The sequence below is a fragment of the Balaenoptera borealis genome, assembly GCF_965194805.1.
Source record: "Balaenoptera borealis genome assembly, chromosome: 14".
Classification (NCBI taxonomy): Eukaryota; Metazoa; Chordata; class Mammalia; order Artiodactyla; family Balaenopteridae; genus Balaenoptera; species Balaenoptera borealis.
In genome coordinates, this window is record NC_138875.1 from 55635220 (window position 1) to 55660322 (window position 25103).

Genomic DNA, 25103 nt, shown 5'->3' on the forward strand with positions numbered 1-25103 from the left:
GAGATGAAACCAGATCTAAGTTATCATTCTTGCTAGACTTCAAAATTGGACTTTAATATGTGTTCTGTCACAACAAGTTCTGTTGGGCTTCTCAATATTGTTTGCTATTTTTTCAATGATAATATCATTTCAATTAAATAAATAAATATTTACTTCAGCTGCTATATATCAAGCAGTAAGCTAGATAATCCCAAAGATTATCTAAAATAATTAGATATTAATCTTTGGAAACTCAAAGATTAATAAAAAATAAACCCTCTGCCTTCAAGGAACTTGGAGTCTATTGGAGGAGACAGACAAATAAACAAATAAAATGTGTTTCACAGTGATCTGCACTGAGGTCAGTGGTAACTCAGAGGGGCACCTCACCCAACCAGATGAGAACAGAAGGCCTGATGGAGGTGGAAAAGAACAGGAAAAGACATTATCTTAAAAGACTTCCTAAAAGAGGAAACAGTTGAAAATCTTTAGTATGAATAGTCAGAAGGAAATGAGATGAAGATATTCCAGAGGGAAGAGCACAAACCGAGGGAAAAAAAGCAATGAACAGTGTGATGTGTTCAAGGAGCTGGAAGCAGTGTGCTGCCACTATAGCATGAAATGTGACAGGGACAGCAGGGACAGCAGAAGGTGAAGTGTCGTATGGTCCATGATGGACTTTGAGCTAGATCCCATAGGTGATGTGGAGTCAATGAAGGCTTTATGCCGATAAGTAGCATAGTCAGATTTGTTACCCACTGAACAGTGAGTCACCTGGGTAGAAGAACTGCCTCAGTGACAATTTTAGTTAGGTCTTAATAAAGAGAAAAGAAGGTCTGTAGATATACTCTCCAGAACATGAGCTTGTGTGTTACTGTGGTCTCTTGTCCAAAAGAGTTCATTTTCTTTCCTGTGTGTGTGTGCTAGAGAGACAGATTAATCTATATCTAACAGCTTCTGGAAAACCACCTCTATAAGAATGTTCATAAATACTTTTGTGAGTTATGTGGCAAAGATTACAGTGAAACCTAAGCTTATATTATAATTCTGAGAGCATATGATTCCAGAAGCAATGTATGGAAAGGATGCTAACCAGTAGCTCTCAGAGAATAGTGAGTTATAAATTGCTACTGAAACAGAAATCAGACCTACTAATATGGCATTCATTGAATGTCAGAATCTCCACAATTATCAGTGACATTCAGGGTCCATGCAATCCAGGTATCTAAATGTAACAATCCCTATAGGGGTTCTTTTAGCTGAGGAACATGAGTCGGCCAAAAGTACTCACTGGGAATGACTCAACCCACACTTAAAGACAAATATATATATATATATATATATATATATATATATATATATATAAAGCAATAGGTTCTGAAATTGACTTTCAGGTCGTCTGAAGAAAATGGCAAGCACACGTAGCTAGTATGATTAAGAGTACAGCATCAGATGGTTCAGCTGGGACCATCATCTTCCTGGGTGGCCCCAGATCTGCTGAATATCTCTGTGCTATGCTGCCCAAGGACTAATGCTACTTCTGTTCAGTATGATCAGTATTGGTATATGAAAATATTCAAAGTTCTTCTTTACCTGTTGATTTATACCGTTTCATACAAATATGCTTTGCAAAATGCTTTCAGTCTGCTTTACTCGTTTTCTCTTGGAATAGCTTTTATTTGCCTGCTGGCTTAGGCAGCTCTAACATAAACTTCATGTGTTGAAGTCTCTACTCTAACGGGTGCATTCTCTCTGGGGTACTGGAGCCAAGAGGAAGGTTTAATCTGTTCCCTTGCCAGGAAGAGTCTCTGGGGTATTGGGGCTTCAGCTATAAACAGACCTAAAATGCATATGCCCTTGACACTTCCTGCCTTAAGCATTCTGTCTCCAAGAGTAAAAACTCAAAGACAATACTGTATACACTATACTTACTACACTGTTTTCCCAATTTTCTCCTCAATGTGACATATTTGACCTTGTTATCAAAAATTACTGTATTTTAAAAGTATAACTAAGGAATCCAGCTTTTAGAAACCACTCTCCATCTTTTCCAGGAAAAGAGGTAAGGTTCAACCCTATAGTTTCTACATACGCAATCTTGGAACCCTGTGCAATCTTGCCTCAGTCTCTAAGTCCCATCTTACCAGAAGCCAAATCTACCCAGGATGGGCTTAATTCAAATTGGTCTCAGTAAGATATCTGATCTTGAACGCAACTGTATTCTATTGTTTTTGTGAATTTTTGAGTTTTCTTATTAGTTATCTATTTTATACATATTAGTGTATATATGTCAATCTCAATCTCCCAATTCATCACACCACCACCACCACCACCACCACCCCCCCCACCACTTTCCCCCCTTGGTGTCCATACGTTTGTTCTCTACATCTGTGTCTCTATTTCTGCCCTGCAAACCGGTTCATCTGTACCATTTTTCTAGGTTCCACATATATGAACTCAATTGTATCCTAAATACTGAGCCTGGATATCTAAGTCTTTGTAATTTTTTATGCTTTCTAAACTGTGATAAACTTTCTAGTTATCCAAACTTTGATTTTGAATTAAGGTCTTTAAAAATTCTGCACTGGTTAAAAATTATCTGAATAGTTATATCTGCCATTGCTCACTTCTGCTTTCAACTGAGAGAAATATTGGGTTGCTCAATAATTTAGCACATCTTGCTGCACATACTCTCCTTTTTTTAACCAGAAATTCAGGGGTCAGAATTCTATTGCTGCTCTGGTAAAATGCCTAGGTAGGACCATTATCTTCATTTAATTTGAGAGGCAAGAAGGGAAGGGGCACTTATCCTACAAAACCCAGGGTCAAGAGGATCTGTTCTTTCAACTCCACAGGGCACTGAAAATCTTCAAGTCTCCAACAAATGTTGTGGCGTTCCTGGCACTCCATGAGTTGCAGAAACATTTATATATGTGTTTCTAAATAACTTACCACTCCAGACTTGGAGACACTGGCAAGTATGCTACCAGTTCTGACTTCAGCTTCTTATGATGGCACTCTGTTCCTAAAAAAGAACACTTCTTGTTATGGGGTTCTGGCCTTGACTTGCTACAAACTTTCTCTATGACAATGTCAATTAATTACCCTCTGGTTCTCTGCTTTTAGCTTCTGTATATGAAGATTAATAAAACCTGATCCATATTCCGCAGGGTGATGTTGTGATGACAATCAGTACACATAGAAATAGTTAGGAAAAAAATATAACTTGATATTATAGCATCAGCATTACAGCAAGTAGTGCAAAATAAGTTGCCAGCCTGGTAAGGGAATGTGTTAAGCCAATAAGTGAGCTGAGGACCAACACTGGGGACTTACCGCTTCCTCTACCCACTGTCTGGCTTTGGTCCTCCCTCAAAGACAGGGATTATTAATGGTAACCTTTGAAAGGAGAGACACAGAAATGCACTCTTTCTGGCTATCACAGAAAGTTCTAAGTTGGTCTGAAATAGAGCACAGATCTTTGTTGCTATAAGCATCTTCTTAGTTAGAGCTGAGTCACATAACCCCAGAGATTCAAGTAACTGTCTATCTATCTCATTTAACTGCCTCATTTTGCAGATGAGGATATCAAGCCTTATGGAAGTAAAGCAACAGGCCCAAAACTACATGGCTACTTAGTGGCACACATAGAAGTAGAATCCAAGTGCCTGGATCCAATGCTTTCTCCACAATACCTCGTGGCCTACCTCTTCCATGGTGCCTGCATCATTTTGAATTAAGTAGCAGAAAGGGCAATGAATTCATTTATTCACTTATTCAACAAAAATGTATTGAGTCCTTATTTTGGGCCAGGCATATTGAAGGCACTGGGGGTACAACAGTAAATAAAACAGTCAAGAGTCACTGTCTTCGTCTCTTCAATATGTGGTGCTGGGAAAACTGGACAGCTACATGTAAAAGAATGAAATTAGAACATTCTCTAACGCCATACACAAAAATAAAATCAAAATGGATTAAAGACCTAAATGTAAGGCCAGACACTATAAAACTCTTAGAGGAAAACATAGGCAGAACACTCTTTGACATAAATCACAGCAATATTGTTTCGGATCCACCTCTTAGAGTAATGAAAATAAAAACAAAAATAAACAAATGGGACCTAATGAAACTTAAAACCTTTTGCACAGCAAAGGAAACCATAAACACACCAAAAAGACAACCTACAGAATGGGAGAAAATATTTGCAAACGATGCAACCAACAAGGGATTAATCTCCAAAATATACAAACACCTCAAGCAGCTCAATATTAAAAAACAAAAACAACCCAATCAAAAAATGGGCAGAAGACATAAATAGACATTTCTCCAAAAAAGACATACAGATGGTCAAAAAGTACATGAAAAGATGATCAACATCACTAATTATTAGAGAAATGCAAATCAAAACTACAATGAGGTATCACCTCACACCAGTCAGAATGGCCATCATCAAAAAATCTACAAACTATAAATGCTGGAGAGGGTGTATAGAAAAGGGAGCTCTCCTACACTGTTGGTGGGAATGTGAATTTGTACAGCCATTATGGAGAAGAGTATGGAGATTCCTTAAAAAACTAAAACTAGAGCTACCATAAGATCCAGCAATCCTGCTCCTGGGTATTTATCTGGAGAAAACCATATTTCAAAAATATACATGTACCCCAATGTTCATTGCAGCCTGTTTATAATAGCCAAGACATGGAAGCAACCCAAATGTCCATCAACAGAGGAATGGATAAAGATGTGGTACATATATACAATGGAATATTACTCAGCCATAGAAAAGAATGAAATAATGCCATTTGCAGCAACATGGATGTACCTAGAGATTATCATACTAAGTGAAGTAAGTCAGACAGAGAAAGACAAATATCATATGATATCACTTATATGTGGAATCTAAAAAAGTGATACAAATAAACTTATTTACAAAACAGAAACAGACTCACAGACTTAGAAAACAAACGTATGGTTACCAAAGGGGAAAGTGAGGGGGAAGGGATAAATTAGGAGTTTGGGATTAACATATACACACTACTATATATAAAATAGAGGATCAACAAGGACCCTATAACACAGGGAACTCTACTCAATATTCTGTAATAACCTATATGGGAAAAGAATCTGAAAAATAATAAATATGTGTATATGTATCAATATAACTGAATCACTTTGCTGTACACCTGAAACTAACAGAACATTGTAAATCAACTATACTTCAATATAAAATTTAAAAATTTTTTAAAAAGCCACTGTCTTCATGGAGTTTACCTTCTATAATAAGAGATAGAAAAACAATTGCTAGGAGAAAATAAACAAAGGAAAGTATGGCAGAGGAAATAAAATTTCTACATGAGGTAACCAGGGAAGGTGACTTTTAAGTAAAGACCTGAAGGAAGTGAGAAAATTAGCCAAGCAAATATATACCAGAAAAGCATTCCAGACAGAGGGAAGAGCAAGAGTGAAGGTTTTGAGGTAGTGGCTCCTGGTGTGTGCAAGGAACAGAAAGGAGGCTGGTGTGGCAGGTGTGAGTGAATGATGAGAAAGTCAACAAAGTCCAAGAGGTTCAACAGGGGACAAGTTTATGGAAAGCTTTGTAGGTCATGGTAAGGACAGCAAGGAGTCAGATGGGAAGCCGTGGAGCAGTATCATGACAATATTTTCATTTTAACAGAATCACCATGGTGATGTGTTTAGGAAGAGAACAAGAATAGCAGCAGAAAGGATTATTGTAATAATCCAGGGGAGAGATGAGGGTGGTTCGGGCCAGGATGGTAGAACTGAAAGTGGTAGAGTGGACAGAATTTGCTGATGGACCAGATGTGCAGGATGAGAAAAAGAGAGGTGTCAAGCATGACACCAAAGTTTTCACACTGACAACTGGAATAACAGAGTTGCCATGAGCAGAGACAAGGAAAAATACAAGAGACACTGGTTTGGAAAGGAAGTAGCAAATATCAGGAGCTCCATTCCTGACATAAGTTTGAGGAGCTCATTTGACATCTGTGTGGAGGTGTCAACTGGGTGGTTGGATATATAAGTTTAGAGTCCAGAGGACAGAGCCTAGCTGAAGATACAAATTTAGGAGTTAAGCAAAAAGAAGGTATTTAAAGTCATGAGACTGGATCAGATCACCTAGGGAGAGTGAGGATAGATGGAGGAGAGGCTCAATTACTGAGCCCCAGGTTTCTCCCACATGTACACATCAAGATGATGTGCTAGAAAAGAATATCAGGGAGGTAGAAACCCAACAAAATAATTACGACGCATTCTCTCTGAATACCTATCTCCACTCTACACACCCTTTTATGCCTAAATTCTTGTTTCCTTTCATTAGCTTACTTTTGCTTAAAAAAAAATTGTATGACCCAATTTGATTATTTATCTTATTCATCAGCCTTTACTTCAAAGGACTTATGATACTTTCCAAAACTCAAATCCCTGCCCACTCTCTGAAAGTATTTGCTGCCATCAATTACACTCAAAAGAACATGCCACAAGACATCATTAAAAAGTGTATACCTTTCCCAGATAACTATTTCGTGTGTGTGTGTGTATGTGAACACAGTTAATATTTATTAAGTGCTTACTAGTGCTAGTCATTCTAAGTATGTATGTATATATATTATCACAATATTCTCACAATAATCACATGAGATAAGCACTATTATTATTCACATTTTAGAGATAAGGAAAATGAGGCTTTCAGATGTTAAATAACTTGCCAAACTTAGCTAGCCTGGTTAAGAGGAACTAAACCTGGACAGTTTGACTTCAGAACCCCTACTCTAAACTTTTGCCCAGAGTTTGCAAACTGGCCACCAGGAGATGGATTTGAGCCCATATAGCTGTTTGGGTTTGGGCTGCATGGTGCTTTCAAAAAAGAAATGTACTTTAAATGCCTTTAGGAGGTATGTATGTTTATTACATCACAGCTCACACCAGTCCTTATAGCCTTCATCCTTCCCTCTTCATCCTGTAATTTACCTGCTGCACCAAGTGCATTTGAGTTGTTGACACTTACTGTACTATACGTTTTTCTTCAATCTTTAACAGGCTCAGCATAACTTTAGGGTACAGAACACACATTTGATTTCTTGCACACACACACCACCAACACCAACACTGCCATCAGGAAAAATAAAATAAAATAAGGCTGTCCTTTCTTTCTATCCTTCATACTTTTCCCTGTGGTGGTCATTCATAATGCCCAAGATTATCTCCAAAATTTACCTCTCCAAACCTAATTCAAATCCAACTTCTACAATGTAGGGGTAACTTGTTTCTTGCCTGGAAGCACAGAGCTGTACCCTGAGCATGTTCTATAACAGGAGGGACTCAACCTCCAAGAGATGCATCATCTCATCATTTGATGATGTTGTCATAACTCATCTCTGGGCAGTAGCCTGTGACTTATATGTGTGTTCTAAGTGCGAGTGGATTCAAATAATTTTTGTTTTGAAATGGCCAAGCCACTGCTGATAAGTGTTGCCTTATGAACTCATTCTTAACTGCACGTCCATTATACATTCAAGACATAAGAATATTTCCTTAAATTACCTATATCAGGAAGCTAACGTATTTCTTCAACTGTTTCTGGTTCTTGAGTATAAAAGGGCTCTGTGATTCTGTCTCCTTTTCAGATTTGGAGGGGAAAAATCTGAGTTCTATGTGTAGCTTTTTTTTTTTTTTGCTTCCTTTACAGAAAGTAAGAAGACATTTTAACAAATCCAGATTGAAATCCTTTTTGCTATAAAAGCAAATAATGAAAGATTCTATTTATTTGTGGAGCTAAACTCTTGGGGATATTATCTTAACAAGGTATTAAAACCAGTTTTTCAGAAGCTACTCTTTGCGTTTCGAGTTGCAACGGAGCAAAGCTAAAGACAGGTGCTGAGCACTAACTGGGGTCAGCTGCCTTTCCCACCTAAGAGGCTGATGTCTGCACCGGGACAGTGGAAGAGCACAGTTATTAACCTCTCTGAGTTTTTTTTCTTTTTGGCAGAGGAAGGGTTGGATTTCTCTTCCCTTTACACATTTGTACACAAGAGATGATTTTAGCCTTAAACCTAAAACGTCACCTTCTACATGTTTAATTATTCAATTCACTAATTAGAACACCAGGATTCATTCTCATTTAGAATTTATTAAATACTTTAAATATATAAAAAATAACCAATACATTCTGTCAAGTTTGCACACATATTAGCAAATACAATTCACAAAGTAATTCTAGTAATAAATAGCTATTACTATTATCCCCATTTCATACATGAGGAAACTCAGAGAACAAAATGACCCTCCCAAGATCACACGGCTGCAAGTGATAACTGAGCAAGGACTCCAATTCATGTCTTATCATTCCAAAGCTCATGTTCTTTCCATGAGTTTGCTGTTCTTGTTGTTTGGCTACCCTGATATTGGTAACGGACTCGTTAGACAGGTGGCCCACTGTCTCACCACTCTGAGTCAATAATTTGCATTAGAAATGGGTGAGGAGAGCGAAAAATGATCTGCTTGCCACCATCTGACAACTTTCCCTTAGTCAGTATAAAAACATAAAAAGCTCTAACAGTTTGTTCCTAAACTGCTAGTACAGCTTTCCCCATGGGGGTCTAGCTCTGTGGAGTGTTGCACACAGAGAAGTTTTGTGATCACATTTCCTTTCCTTCCAGGATCTTCAGTGTGCTAACGTGCACCATGATTCTCCTAGAAAAGGGTATGATACAAAGTGTTTTCCAAGTATATGTTACCACAGAACACATTTTATAGAGTAACAGGACAGATTCGTGCAGCATGGATCCTCTTGGGGAGCCACTGTTCTTGTGAATCACTGCAACTTACTAAATTTTGGAAAATTTGTCCTAGGGAGCATCTCTCGTAGCTCAAAAACACTCTGTGCAGGACAGCTGGAAGTAAACTTACAGAATTTGCTCTCTTCCAAAATTTGGTATAGAATGAAAATATAAATGGATTCAGAAACAGCTCAGAACAAATTTATGAATGGCATATTTACCATAGCTTACCAAGGGAGACTAGGAATGGTACAACCTAACATCCAGGCAGACGTCAGAGTTGTCACTTAGCAGTTTTCCAACCTACCCCTCTGTGCCACTCTCCGAGGTAGTGTTCCAAGATGCGGGGCCCAGGCCTGACCCAGGATGACAGCTCTCGTGTTCTTAACTTCAATTTACTTCAGGGTGGCACCATTCATTCTTGTTAGCAATAATGAGATGAACTCAAGGCTTAAAAATAATTGTGTTTAAATTTAGACTCATCTACATTTAGAATGTCTCTCCAAATCCCAATATATTCTTTTGAACTAATACTTATTATTTCTTACTTAATTTCCTTCAGTGATGAATAAAATTAGAAAGTAATACTTTATAAGAAATATTTTATAAAACTTCCTTCTTTCCCTGAAATGAATTCTATAGATAATATATAACTTATTTGCATATACATAATATTTTTTTTAAAAATCAATATAATATCCTAACAGTATCATAAAGGGGAAATAATAATTTATAATGGAACAATGTGAATTTCCACATATAAATGCTTAAACATTGCAGTATTTCAGGATATGGAGAATTCCTTACTCATGCCCAATAAATAGTAGCTCCACCTTCAATGTGACAACTCAAAACACCTCCTCTCCTTTTGAAAATGCCTTCTAAGCATCCCTTTCTTCCCCATTTAGAATTAGTGTATTAAAGAAATTTAAGTAGGAAGCAATATGTTCCAATTACTCCCTTAAAAGATCACTCTGGCTATTGAGCAGATAATGAACCAGCGAGGGAGAAGAATGGGAACAGCAAGACTGGCCAGGAGGCCATGCAGTGATCTGACTAAAACATGCTGCATTCGTGCACCTGACAGCCAAATCTCCAGTTAGTCTGCTCTGTGTCTGGATGCCGACTGGATATCTCTATCTTAATATGCTGGTGATATGTGGAATATTTCAATCCTCAAATTAAATTTTAGAATCACCCTCATTCTCCTACAACAAACTAGCATCTCTAATTTTAGCACCATATCCATCTTACATATCTTTTCTGCAGCATCTCTTGAATTTTTGCTTTGCTTTATATCCAGTCTGGAAAAAAATGACAGCCTCTTAGCTGGACACTACCTTGTATCTCCAGCTGCAATGTACTCTATAAAAAGCTTCTGGAACAATCTCTCTCAAACGCCAACATCTAAACATCATTCACTCCTTATAAACACTATCTCACTCTGGCATTGCAAGAATTCCTGAAGGTTTCACATGGCATGGGGTGGCCATGGAACACACAATGAGCCAAACTCATTGTCAAGATGTTCTAAATGTGTGACTTATCTTCCAATGCGACGTCTTCCTCATTCTTCCTCTCTGTTGCCTGTCATCTTATGTAATTTCTTATGGCATCTTACTACTGAGAGAGACCTAACCACCCACTGCCACACCCAGCACTCTGAAAAAGCAAGAACATTTGGTTCTCTCCTCTTAAATTACACACACACACACATACACACATGAACAGTGGGTTCTCAGTAAGTGTTTGATAAGTTCATTTCAAATGTTAAAAGAAAGTTCCAAAGTGATGACATAAGGAAGTATAAAATGAAAACCTCAAGCATTTTCTGTGGATTTAAGATTTTCCATGACCTTCCAAATCACCTGGTCATTCTACTATGACACATTAGTTTAAATATTCTATGAAGGGACAGTATAGTGCAACTTGATTCTGAAGTCAGATTATTTGGAATCAAATTTCAGAAACATCGTTTACTACCTATAAGAATTTAGGCAAGTTAATTAAACTCTCTCAGCCTTGGTTTCCTAAGCTGTAAAATGAATAGTAATCGTACCTACTTCATGAGATAGTTCCAAGGAATGAGTGAGTTGCTGCATATAAAACACTTTGAATGGTACTTTACACATAATAAGCACTTCCCAAGTTTTAGCTGTTATTACTGCAGCAAGTTGACCCTTAAAATGCTTACAAATGTATCTCTAGGAATATAATACTATTTTATGAAATTAATAGCCTTTTAAATAAAGATATAAGGCCTATCAGTTACTTATAACATGTATAATACCACTAGAAAAAAAATTGACAAATTAGGAATAGGTCATAGGGTCTAGAAAGAAGGGAAGGTGCAAAAGTAGTCAGGTTCCATTCATTACTTCTTATGGGATATTTGTGACACTTTAAATGGCTATGAAATAGGCCTAACGAGATCTTTCAGACGAGTTGAGTCCTCAATGTATGCTTCTAATGAAATCCTAATTATATTTTATTGATGGCAATCATTGGGCCACCCTAGGAACTTTAATTTTTATTGAAATCACCAAGAAATTTCAGTACAAAAGTTCCTTTCCTTTCAGACCAGAAATTAACATTGAGAGAAATTGAGTTTTTGTTTTATTCCAGGTAGGTTACTCTCTCCAGAACCAGAAGCTTACCTTTTCATATCCTGCTGTTAAAAGCATATTTCAGTAAATGGGTATCAATAAAACAAGCAGTTATAAAAATAAAACATTTTGGTCAAACCCTAGAATGTTAACCACACAAAGAATTCCAGAGGTAGGCTCTTTATACAATAAATGCATCAGCATTTGGGTTTATACAGTATAACAAAACAAAACTTTATACGGATTATTGTTCTCCTTGGCTCTTTAAGGATACACCACATTTGGAAAGAAGGGACAAAGGGAAAAGACATTATCAGAGATGTCCTGGATCTCTTTCTTAAAGTGGGAGACAATAAAAAGCCATCATGAAGCCTTCTTATATAAAAAGAGTATCCTGTAGCATAATTCCCAGGTCAGAGAAGAGGGCAGATTTGAATTCACATTTCCAACTGCCAGAACACAAAAAACAAAGCAGACTTGGTTCTGTTCCCTTCATGTTCAGTGACTCATCTTAACCTCTCCCTCAGGCGTCTGGGATCCACTGAACAGTGGGTGCCTCATCATTTCCCCCAGCATCCATCAGGTCCTGGACATGACCGCCCAGAGATAATGGTCACTTGAAAGAACCCAAGGAGAGACAGGATCCTGGGCCCCATTCCATCTCAAAAGGATCCCAGCAGAAGCAGGATCGTTTTATCAGTCACTTTTCTGCGATAAAGTCCTCAGCAGTGAGAGGTCTGAGATCTACAGAGTCAGGGTGGTAAAGTTTTGCTTGAAAACTCCCTGATTTCCAAGAAGAGTGTGGCCAATTCCCCAAAAAACAGATATGTCCTCAGGGCAGAACTCACTTACACATCCAGTGCAGCTCAACCTCTGCCCCACAAGGGATTTTCTCCTTCTATGAATTCCTACAGCAAATGATTTCAAATTGCAAATGTTGGCCCTTATTAACACCTGCCTTGCATTAATGCCTAACTGAGCAATATCTTGTCAGAGAAATTGTGAACTCCTTCCACATCAGCAGATAATTTCTTATATATCCCTTTGAAGCCCAACACATGCATGCATTAAATCAATATCAAATGAATGAATCAAGTTTTTTATTGGGGTGGCTCTTAACTAGCACAGAACCATTCCCAACATCTCTGTGCAGTTTAGTAAAACACCTTTATATGTTCATCTTTGGTCAATGAAACCATTTTAAATGTTTTTAATTCATTCATTCAATGTTTAGTGCCTGCCCTTCAAAGGGAGGGGTGCAATGGAAGGTACAATCAGAGTCATGTACCTTATCACGGTACATGGTCATAGAGAACCTCGTACCTTATCTTTCAGACGTTGGAAGGTCACTGAGGAATTTTATGCACACTATAAAATGGTCAGTTTTGGTTTATAGATAGAACATTCTGATGATAACGTGAAAGATGGACTTGAAGGGCAGGACTGGAAGCAGGGTAAGGTATAGGACATCAGGAGAGAAATGATGAGAACTTCAACTAGAGCAATAGTTGTAAGGACGTAGAAATGGGAACAGGTGTAAGATACAAAATAAGTACAATTTGGTGACTTTTGGAGGTCAAAATTCAAGAATGACAGTCAGATCTCTAACTTGGGTAACTAGGTGGTAATGGTTTAGGAAGATACAATTGCCTTCCCTTCTGATAAGAGCTCTAGATATCCTCATGCTTTTTTCATAACATGCATCACCCTGGAAATGCCACATTAGTCTTTACTACCAGCCTACAATCTGTAAGAGGTCCCGGACCATGCTGTCACATTTACCACTGTCTCTATCACCACGTACAGGCTCCAACACATTCTAGATGCTTACTAAATACCCCTTGAATTAAAATTGACATATTGATTTGAGGTGACTCCTGTATATCTAGGAAGAAGATTGTTTGAAAAAAAGCCACTGACTTCATCCTTTCCTAGCTCTAAGCCTACCCAAGTCAACTTCAGGAGTAAAAAAATGCATTCTGTTTTCACTATCATTCCCTTCATGAATAAAATTCCACAGTCTCTCTAACTTAACACTTCCATGGTTAAGCAGAACTCGATGTCAAAAAAGTCTTCCTAGAATATGGTACAAAATCAATGTGTTTCCATTTAAATCAAAATTATATTTCACGAAATAAATAGGTTAGCTTTTTTTTAAGCTGTCTCTTCACAGGAATCAAGAAAGATTTGAAAGCACACTTACCTCCAGGAGAAACAAGTAAAAGCTGGTACTCAAGAACCAAGCTGCTGGCTGCATACACAAAATTTTATTTTCCTTAAGAACAAATTCATAAAAGCATGATAGTCACATGGTCTTTGAAATCCTAACAGTCTTGATTTAATATTCTTCTAGGTAATAGAAAATAATATTGTTTTTCTTTTTTGTGAGGTTAAGTATTAAATACTGATTCAATGTAAATCTAACAACATTCTGTGCTTAATATACAGATCCTTAATAACTTTGCTTTCTTGAGGATTAATAGAACTTTTGCCAGTCAGAATCCCAACAGGAAACAGGTGGCACACTTGAAATAGGCTAATCTGAGAACTTATTTATGAAGGGATTAATTATAAAGGCAATGCTATTTGGGGAACCACAATATACAGGAGAATCACCCAGGGCTGGGAGTAGCCTGACTGACCACTCCTGTACCGGAATGAATAAGGGGTTCAGTAGCTACTGAATCTGGAGGGAGAAAGTCAAGTCAAGAAGAACCCCTTGAGAGGGCCAGAGACTTTTGTTGAAAGGCATGGAATCAACCTCACAGTAAGGAATCCAGGGAAATGAATACCCAGTCAGTACTCTCCTCCCTCCCTCTGATCTTTTACCAGGCCTCCCCACCCTGAAGACTCATCTGAAGACCAAGGAAATGGGATCCATACTGATCAACCTGCTGGGGTGGAGAACAAGGTGAAGAAAGGTGGACAGTGGATCTGGAGGGGCAAATAGAAAATATCAGCTCAGAGTTACTCATTTGAGCTTTTCCACCTAGAAAAGACTACCTTTGTCCATTTTCCAGTGTCTAAAATGTTTTCCATCACCTCCTCTTGCAAAGGAGAAATTTTCCTGTGTTTACATTTAAATTTCTAAGTAAACAGTGATTATTAAAAACCCCGTGTTTCTCCAGCGTAGCAAGCAGAAAATCTAGATGATGAGTGCAATTGTAGAACACTGGGGAAACAAGTACAGAGAAAGTACAGACAAAGTGAAACACCCAGTAAAACTGTAAATGAACATTTCGGGAATTATGCCAGAAAAAAATATTTAGAATTCATTAGAAAGTCTTTAGAATTTAGGGATGGCTTCACAGTTTGTGTCAGATGGCCAAAAACACACACATCAGGATCGTTAGACTGGAGCTAAAAGCATCTTTCTTTTATCTCTTTTTGGAGATTTAAAATCTGCCTACCTGTGGGACCATACTTCAACAGTCCTTTTTATCTAAGTGCTTAGATAGTTCCTCAAAAAGTACTGTTTCAACTCAAAAAATATCATTTTTGTTATTGATTTCTACTGATTACCAATAGTACAAAATTTTTTTCTTGTCTTATACATCCATTTATTACAGTATGTCCAAAGGTGTTAGATTTCCATCCAGCATTTTCTTGAACTACTTAGTATGTTTATGGCAGAGCATGGCACTTAGTAAGTGCGTAGATAAAGTTAATATAATGGTAGTAGATAGTTGTTGCTCTTATTTGTTCCTCTTTTGAAGATATAGTATGTTTTTTCAAAGTATGGATTCAGAAATGCACTCAAGTGTGAGAATAGGATCAAAGTTCTGTCTTACAATATGTACTGTCATGAATGTAAAATGTTAAAAAAAAAAGGGGGGGCACTGCATTCTCCTCTTGAATATCTTAAAGTTTAGGGTAAAGACAGTAAAATCCAGTGGACCACAGAGATTCTAGGTAGGGCCAGATGGGCAAGAACTCTAAAATCAACCCCCAAATGTAGTTATTTTATTTATTCGTGTATCTACTGAAGCATTACATCTTGCCTTCTTTCCAAAAGAAATGAAATGCTTCATTGTCATTTCCTCCTCATTTTCCCTATCTTTCCTTAGATTAGAAACTGACAGCTTAGATCACGTTCTGTCAGAGCAATGAAACGACAGCCCAGCCGTATGTTATTTAAAGACCTGGATTTCATTCATCGTGAGTAAAGTTGACTGAAGTGAAAGAGCCTGATTTATATCACTGCGCTGCCAGCAGGATAAGGATCACAGCCCTTGCCTCCCATTGTGAACAAGATCTATAAAGGAAGCTGAGCCTCTTTTTTCCACCAGGGTATTCATTTTACACAGTGCCAACTGACAGGATTTTCAAAAGCAGAATTTTAGCCGGTTAAACAAGAAGGTCCCTCTAACTGGTTTAGACTATAACTAGTCAAAAGATAGGAAATGTAGATTCATGGTGTGACCTCTCTCAAATACTAGACAAGTAATAGGTATGGGAAAAAAATTGTTACTTAGAACCAGATATTGCAAACACCATTCAGAATGAGAGTTGTATTGGTTAAACTTTCACTTGAAATGCAAAATTTTAAATGCTCATTTCATTCACTATTTCACAAGACTTTCATATCAACCTACTTATACTCATGTTCTTTATCATAACAGTGCTTCTTTAAAATATGCCAATCCCCTCACCAGTGGCTGTACTAGCCAATGTGTATCTTAATTGGTCCTCTACTACACTGATTTGAATAGCACCCTGAGTGTAAGTATTCTCAAAGTACCTTTAAGGAAGGATTTTTATCAACCTCTTTTATTATTAAAGGTATCAAATTAAATTCTACAACTCCACTTATACTTAGAGTGTAGAAAATTGTAAATAATATTGCTTCTGCCGTAACAAGAAAACACCAGATAAACTAAAAAGTATGTTTTTCTTTAAGATCATCAAAGAACAGTAGATACAAAGAAGTCAGATTTACAGAGGAGCATGAGCCCTTTCTAGGTGCTTAAAGACTAGTGACTGCTTTCATACCTGGGGATATGTCACATCTGGAGATAGAAACAGGTGCAGGAGCTGGTCTGCCGTAAGCATGATTTTTTGGGACAAGAAGAAAACCAAACAAAATTGTATGACTGTATGATCTGGAAAGATAGTGTAAAATCTAGAAGGAGCCTTAAATGTAATGCTAATCATCCTGATCCAGAGTTCTTCCCCAACCTTATTACTCAAGTAGCAACTGAGGCCAGGGGTCAAAAGCAGAGAGAGATATAGACTTTGAGTTCCCAAGTCACAAAGTCCTGCCCGAGAAATGGGACTGAACTCACTCATAAGATATTTAAAAACAGGGATGACCTGAAATTAATTAAAGTTTCAACCTAGTACTGACCCAGCTCAACTCTAATAAAACAAAAAATATCAACTCTTCACCCTAGCTTCCTCACAAAGGAAAAGGCATGTCCTCTATTAAAAAAAATCTAGTTCAACATTTTCTGTTTTTTGCATACAATATCCAGCATACAATCAAAAATTATGAGACATGGGCCAAAGTATGAAAATATGACCTAGGGACTTCCCTGGTGGTCCAGTGGTTAAGATTCCATGCTCCCAATGCAGGGGGCCCAGGTTCGAACCCTGGTCAGGGAACTAGATCCCACATGCCACAACTGAGAGCCTGCATGCTGCAACTAAAGATCCCACATGCTGCAACTAAGACCTGGTGCAGCAAAATAAATAAATAAATAAATATTTTTAAAAAAGAAAAGAAAATGTGACCTATAATCAAGGGGGAAAAAAGGCCACAGAAGCAGATCCACAGTTGATCAAGATGATGTCATTAACAGACTTGGATTTTTAAATAACTATTGTAAATATTTAGAGAACAGAGAAAAAGATGGACAAAATGGGGTGAGCAAGTTTGGAGGGAAAAATCAGGAACTCATTCTCGGATATGTTAAGTCTGAGATATCTATTGGATATTCAAGTGGAGACAATTCGAGAAAGAAGTCTAGGCTGGAGATGTACCTTTTAGAATCATCAGAACATAGATCATATTTAAAGCCATGAGACTGGGTAAGATTACTTAGGGGAAAAGCGTGGAGAGAAAAATGAAGAAGTCCAAGGACTTAGACCTGAGATATTCCAAAATTTGGAGGATAAGGATATGAGGAGGAACTAGTAAACTGTGTGTGAAGGAGACACCAGAGGAAGGAGGAAATGCAGGAGTGAAATATTCCAACTTGAGATTTTTAGGAAAAACCTGTATTACCTCAGCAATTAATTTGATTAATTTTGTTCTTAAACTTTGTTTTATGTTCTTGTCAGGCATGGCAGACCATTTCACATGTGGGCATTGGTGAACTTGGCATAATACTATATTCAAATAGACAATGATGAAGAATGGAGAAAATATGGTGATGATTCATACACATCAAAACTTTTCTTCAACAACATGAATCATATTTACTTAGTCACTGGCAAACTGACTAAATGCAAGGGCCTATATAACATAAACATTTACATTAAAATTTTTCTAATTAGAAAGCAAATGCATGTGTGTGTGTGTGTGTGTGTGTGTGTGTGTGTGTGCTATTATGTTTGCTTATTCGTATTTCATGTCAAACTTATATACTGGAAACACTGCTTCTATTTTGATCCTATTGACAAGCCACGTGAAACTTGCTTGTCTCTCAACTCTAAACAAAAGAACTAATGCAATCTACTATATGAACTTCGGAGACCATTATTTATGTGATAAGCTACCTATCACAATCAGTAAAAACAAGTTTCCATTTTAACCAAATTGAGCTCTAGGCAGTCTTCATCAGAACTGAACAAGTACGGGAAACAAGAATTAGGGGACACATTCCATCAAAAAAATTTAAAGATGATTAAACCAAGAAGAAAGTGTGTGAATGTGTTTCAGTCACTGAGCTCATCCTTAATTTCTAATCTTTCCTAGGGAGAACAACCACTTAATAGTGTAAATTTGTACTAAGAACATTTAATAAATAATGCAGTGAAGGTCTGATGCTATGCCAGCTCAAGCACATAGAAAAACATTTTAAGTAACTATACATACTTGAAGCATACACCATTTTCTTCTGTTTCATTTATTTGCAACTCATGAATAATTTCTGATCTAATGATGGTAAATCCTTCTCATCACAGTACCTAAAGGGTTAGACTTAGATTTACAGTTAATCACATGATGAAGGATTGAAATAAGCTAAAGTTAGAAAAATGCTGTAAAACGCAACTATTGTAAGTATATTTTTTCAGGAAAGAGAAAGATGACAGACATTTAGATAAAACAGTTTAGTTTCAGGGAACAAGGACAACACTGGAAGCAAAAATAAAACAGGGAAAGCACTGGAAGTCCAAAAAGTAAAACTGAAACTCCTTTAGTTTTCTTTCAGTCAGGGGATGTGAATGTGGCTTCTTTTTAACTTTTTTACACACAATTGAGTATGTACAATCCATGCAGGCGTTAGAAGAATGGAATAGAGCTATAATGCTGACATAGAAATACAACTAATACCTCATTGTGTGTGAAAAGAAAGCTAAAGAGCAATATGTATTCATGAACTCTTTTACGGAAAAGCACTTTTAACCAAGCCAATATATCACAATGTGTATGTAAATGCATAGGGAAATGTTTGGAGGAATACTCACCAAATGATAAACCTTGTGAGAGAGAATTGTGATTGGTGCGGGAAAAAGGAACTTTGATATTTATTCTAGGCATTTCTGTATTGTTGAAACTTTCAGTAAGAATACATCTATAAATTACTTGCCAATTTACATAAAGAGTACAAAAATATAGATGTTTATGCACAACCTCTTCTTCAGTGGATAGAGCTGTAGGCTAGAAAACATCAAAGCTAGATTGCAATCCAGCCTTAGAGCTATTTGGAATCTAGTCCCAACTCTATCCTAACTAGACATGTGACCTTAGACAAGTTATGAAATCTGAGATGGCTTCAGTGTACTTATCAGTACAATAAGGGGATTGAATTCAATGATATCATAAGCCCCTTCCTGCCTAAGTGTTTATAGATTTACAATGAAAAGGAAGATTCTAAGTCAATGAAACTCTTCCAGCTTCTGTTTTCTTGGTAAGTTTTTTGTTTTCTCTAATCAAAGTTTTTAATAACATATAGTTCAAAATGTTCCAATTTTAATACAAAAATCTGTTGCATTTCTATACACTAACAATGAATTATTAGAAAGAGAAATTAAGGAAACAATTGCATTTACTGTCATATCTAAAAGAATAAAATACCTAGGAATAAACCTACCTAAGGAGGCAAAAGACCTGTACTCCAAAAACAATAAGATGCTGATAAAAGAAATTGAAGACAATACAAACAGATGGAAAGATATATTGTGTTCATTGATTGGAAGAATCAATTTTTTCAAAATGACCAAACTACCCAAGGCAATCTACAGATTCAATGCAATCCCTATCAAATTACCAATGGCATTTTTCACAGAACTAGAACAAATAATTTTAAAATTTGTTGGAAATACAAAAGACCCCGAATAGCCAAAACAATCTTGTGAAAGAAGAATGGAGCTGGAGGAATCCTGCTTCCTGACTTCAGACTATACTACAAAGCTACAGTAATTAAAACAGTACGGTACTGGCACAGAAACAGACACATAGATCAATGGAACAGGATAGAAAGCCCAGAAAAAAACCCACACACTATGGTCAATTAATCTACAACAAAGGAGGCAAGAATATACAATGGAGAAAACACAGTCTATCTCTTCAATAAGTGGTGCTGGGAAAACTGGACAGCTACATGTAAAGGAATGAAATTAGAACATTTTCTAATGCCATGTACAAAAATAAACTCAAAATGGATTAAAGACCTAAATGCAAGACCAGACGCTATAAAACTCCTGGAGGAAAACATAGGTAGAACACTTTGACATAAATTGCAGCAATATTTTTTTGGATCCGCCTCCTAGAGTAATGGAAACAAAAGCAAAAATAAACAAATGGAACCTAATTAAACTTAAAAGCTTTTGCACAGCAAAGGAAACTATAAACAAAACAAAACAAAAACCTACTGACTGGGAGAAAATATTTGCAAATGAAGCAACGGACAAAAGATTAATCTCCAAAATTTACAAGCAGCTCATGCAGCTCAATATCAAAAAAAAAAAAAAAATACCCAGTCAAAAAAATGGGCAGAAGACCTAAATAGACATTTCTCCAAAGAAGACATACAGATGTCCAACAGGCATGTGAAAAGATGCTCAACATTACTAATTATTAGAAAAATGCAAATCAAAACTACAATGAGGTATCACCACACACCAGTCAGAATGGCCATCATCAAAAAATCTACAAATAATAAATGCTGGAGAGGGTGTTGAGAAAAGGGAACACTCCTACACTGTTGGTGGGAATGTAAATTGGTACAGCCACTATGGAGAACAGTATGGAGGTTCCATAAAAAGCTAAAATTAGAGTTACCATATGATCCAGCAATCCCACTCCTAGGCATATGTCTGGAAAAGATGAAAACTCTAATTTGAAAAGATACATGCACCCCAATGTTCATAGAAGCAGCACTCTTTACAATAGCCAAGATATGGAAGTAACCTAAGTGTCCATCACCAGATGAATGGATAAAGAAGATATGGTATACATATGCAATGGAATATTACTCAGGCATTGAAAAGAATGAAATAATGCCATTTGCAGCAACATGGATGGACCTAGAGATTATCATACTAAGTGAAGTAAGTTAGAAACAGAAAGACAAATATCATATGGTATCACTTATATGTAGAATCTAAAAAAAATAATACAAATGAACTTATTTACAAAACTGATACAGACTCACAGACATAGTAAACAAACTTATGATTACCAAAGGGGAAAGTGAGGGGGAAGGGATAAATTAGGAGTTTGGGATTAACAGATACACACTGCTACATATAAAATAAACAACAAGGATCTACTGTATAGCACAGGGCCTATATTCAATAATAGAAAAGAATCTGAAAAAGAATATATATGTATATAAAAAACTGAATCACTTTGCTGTACACCCGAAAATAACACAACACTGTAAATCAACTATACTTCAATTTTTTTTAAAGTTCCAATTTCATATACATACTCACACCATGCATTTATGTATACACAAACATCCTTCAAGAGGAGCTCAAAACCAGTCATCTTCTGCACCCCTCTACAACCTTGACTTCAGTATTTAATGAAGTCTTAGCTTTGTTACCAAATATGAGGAAGTAATGATTAGTGTTTATCTTTATCCACCCCAATATGTTTCAATGCCAACTGTTATACTTCAATTCAATTCTGGTATGAAACACCTGGGGTTAATAGACCCCACCAGTTAAAGGGCCCCGTCTACAAAAAGACTGCCTCACTTCAGACCAACTAGCTACAAACTTGGGGGGTTCCCACAAACCCCCTAATGTTTGATAATTCGCTAGAATGAACCATAGAACTCAGGAAAACTCTATCCTTATGATAACAGTTCTATTAAAATGATACAACTCAAGAACAGACAAATAAAGAGACACACAGGGTGAGGTCTAAGAGGGTCCCAAACTCAGAGCTTCTGTGCCCTGTCTTCATGGAATTGGGGCACATCACCCTCCTGGCACATCAACGTGGTCACCAACCAGTAAGCATCACTAAGGTTAGGTGTCCAGAATTTTTATTTGGGTTTCATTACATAAGCACGACTGATTGAATCATTGGTCACATGATTTAACTCATTCTGTCCCTCCTCAGAGGTCAGGCTGCATCAAAGTTCCAATTCTGTAATCATACGGTTGGTCTTTCTGATAATGAGCCCCCAACCTGAAGCTATCTAGGGGCCCACCATGAGTCCCTCATTAGCATAAACTCAGATGTGACCCAAGGGGCTCATGAATAACAAAGACACTTCTAGCACTCGAGAAGTTCCAAGCGTTTCAGAATCTCCAAGCAAAGAACCCGGGACAAAGACCAGAAAAATTATTATAAACAGCGCCAAACCTACTGGGGACAGTACTTAAATTTGACAAATTCAGCATTTTTATGTTATCAATCTAGAACTGCCACCAACATAGCATCCTTGATTATCTATTCCACTGATTAATTGACTTTGAGCAAATACGGTAGTTCATACTTCAAACTTGTAGTTGTTTTATATCTCCATAATCCTGACAGGCAGGACAGCATTGTGGTTAAGTGTTGTAAGCTATAGAACTAGACTTCTTGGGCTCAAATCCAGGGCTCTGCCACATCTCAGTTTTTAGGCAAATTACCTTTGTGTGCTTCTGCTTCTCCAACAGAAAAATGAGGTATAAAAATTACACCAATCTGCTAAGGTGATTGTAAGGATTAAATGTGCTACTACATGCAAAGTGTTTAGAACGGTACCTGGCACTCAATAAATTTCACTTTTATTGCTGTTATTATACTGGAACTAGTGGATGCTCTTTACTAATTGTTTTATCTTGGCACAAAGAGCCTTCCTTAATGTAATCCTAATTATCTCTAAATTTGAAAATCCTTTCCCAAAAGCAAATAAATCATTGAGCTCCAAAAATACGGGGGTTGGACTAAACAATCTCAAAGACTGTTACAACTCAGAAATGTTATAATTATATAACTGGCCTCTTGACAGATAAAAGAGTTCTAATTATGTAGCCTAACTGTTGTGATGTTCTTATATATTCCTTTAATTTCTCTGATACTGACAACTCATTGCAAGTGATCATGAGAGAATTCTAATGTAGTGATTCAGAACTGGTTTTTCACAATTGTTATTTGAAGTATGAAGAAAGAATCTCTGCCAATATATCCCAGACAGGCTCTATTTCAGAATCTTATTACAGAGATATCAGACAAAGATTGAGGACACACCCAGATCTGCAGGTGTCTATCAAGGTGCAAAAGAGCTATTTTCTCTTTTCTACAAAGGAAAGTCTACTTTATCCTACCCTGCTTGGGAACAGAGAAGGGAACCTACCATCTGCCAAACTCATCCTTCATTATTAAATATCCTATGTGTTTGCCTTTCACTCATCTTTTTTTCTGTCTGGAACTGGTTCAAAGCACTTGATGTGATAGATCATAAGATTTTATTGAAATCATTTAAAATTTCTAGCATCCTGCCATTCTTTGCCTCTGATCTTTTCTTATTATTTCACCTGTAGGCTAGATCCCACAAGTTACATCTGGATGGGAGAAAATTAAATCAAACAATTTCCCCATTTCTATAGCTCAATATTTTGAAGATAAAATGCTTTGTTTTGGTTTCTTTAGAAAGCTAACATTCAAATGTTAAGAACCACTCAAGCTTAATGCTAAACAGACATGATTCTTAATTCTCATATAAATAATCAGTAAGTAACCAAGCATATCATTTCCTTTGGGTATATATCTATGTATCAGCACAACTGCAATTATGTGTTCCATTAAGAATGCCTCAAAGTGATAACAGAGCAGAATAATGAGAATGGCTAAAGAAGTACTTTGGGGGGAAAAAATGACCAAATAGCTTAATTAAACATAAATGAAAAGATCAATAATAAAGAAGAAATTGGGGGAAAAAATCAAATATTTAAGAATGGCATATTATATTGTAGAATGCTGTCTATACCATATATCTTAATTTTAGACATCTGCATTAAAATGTGAGCTTATTGGTTCACATGGCTAAAACACTGAAATTTTGGCTTCATGGAAAAGAGTTGCATGGATTCAAGGCCAGCTGATCTGCATGAAGTATCCAGAACATTGATTAATGGCCAAATATCCACCTAGAATATTTGTGCCGTGCCACAGGACCCCGACCTTGCTCCTGTCTTATTCAACTCCTTGTAATTTTTTATCTAAATGAAGACACATGAAGATATCCTTATCAGGTGCTCATAGAAAGCCAAATAAAGCACTGGTGTGATGACTGATGGACCTAATATTCAAAATTATCTTGGTGTTTGAAACTACATCAAAAAAATTAGACAAGAATAAATGTAAAATCCTACACTTAAATTTGGAGATTTTTTTTAATTGCACAAATATAGCATAAGGAGATCTGCTTTAACTACATTTCTTATGAAAATTACCTGCTAATTTCTTTAAGGATAAAATCAATATGAGCCAACAGTATAAAGCAGCCTAAATAGGATGATGAAAATGAGATGCATTAGTCAAAGAAGCGGTCCAGATCAAGAATTTGAAAATACTGTGTGCTCATGGTGCTATAGTTTGGGTTTCATTCTGGATAATTATCACTAGGTCATTAAGAGGAATACTGACCACTAAGCATATTTAGATTTACATTTCAAAAAAAGTTCTAAGGTTTTTTATCACTTACTCTGCCACTGAGAGTTTTTCCCCAGTCCTGCTGAGAAACCAACAACAGCAGTCTGTCTCTCCTCCATTTTCTATTTATTCTGAAAAAAAAAGAAAGAAAGAAATGGAGAAGAGGGAGAGAAAGGACACTGATGTTTCCTCTAGTTCTTAACTTACTTAATAATATTAAAGGTCAGACATGTCCACAGAAATTGGAGATGAAAACCATCTTCAAAGCTTCTCCATCCTGGAATGGCTTTTTAGAGGATTTTATCTCCTACGTTAATGGATTAAGCAGCCTGTGCTGTCCTTCCCTCACCCAGTGGAGGGAACCTCTATTCCCAATGTCTTGTACTGTACGCTCCCTGCCTAAATGGACAGTTTTTATGTGGTCTCATAGATTTTTTGTGTGTTTTGGGAACACAAGAT

General features: G+C 36.8%; 1 protein-coding gene across 2 annotated transcripts in view; it reads right to left on the reverse strand.

The window, feature by feature from the left end:
• Positions 1 to 1319: 1319 nt before the first annotated feature.
• The window catches only part of METTL4 (methyltransferase 4, N6-adenosine), a 167208-nt gene continuing 143424 nt past the window's right edge, over positions 1320 to 25103 (reverse strand). Inside the window, exons 9-10 of one of the 2 annotated variants that reach the window (XR_014234001.1) lie at positions 24697 to 24775; positions 1320 to 3004 (exon numbers count right to left, since the gene is read on the reverse strand). Coding sequence is in view for 1 of the 2 variants with exons in the window: in XM_082353597.1 (XP_082209723.1) it covers positions 24771 to 24775 (5 nt within the window). In the remaining variant the exon portion in view is untranslated. Of the gene's footprint in view, positions 24776 to 25103 lie in introns of both variants that reach the window. The other variant, XM_082353597.1, reaches the window with a different exon arrangement.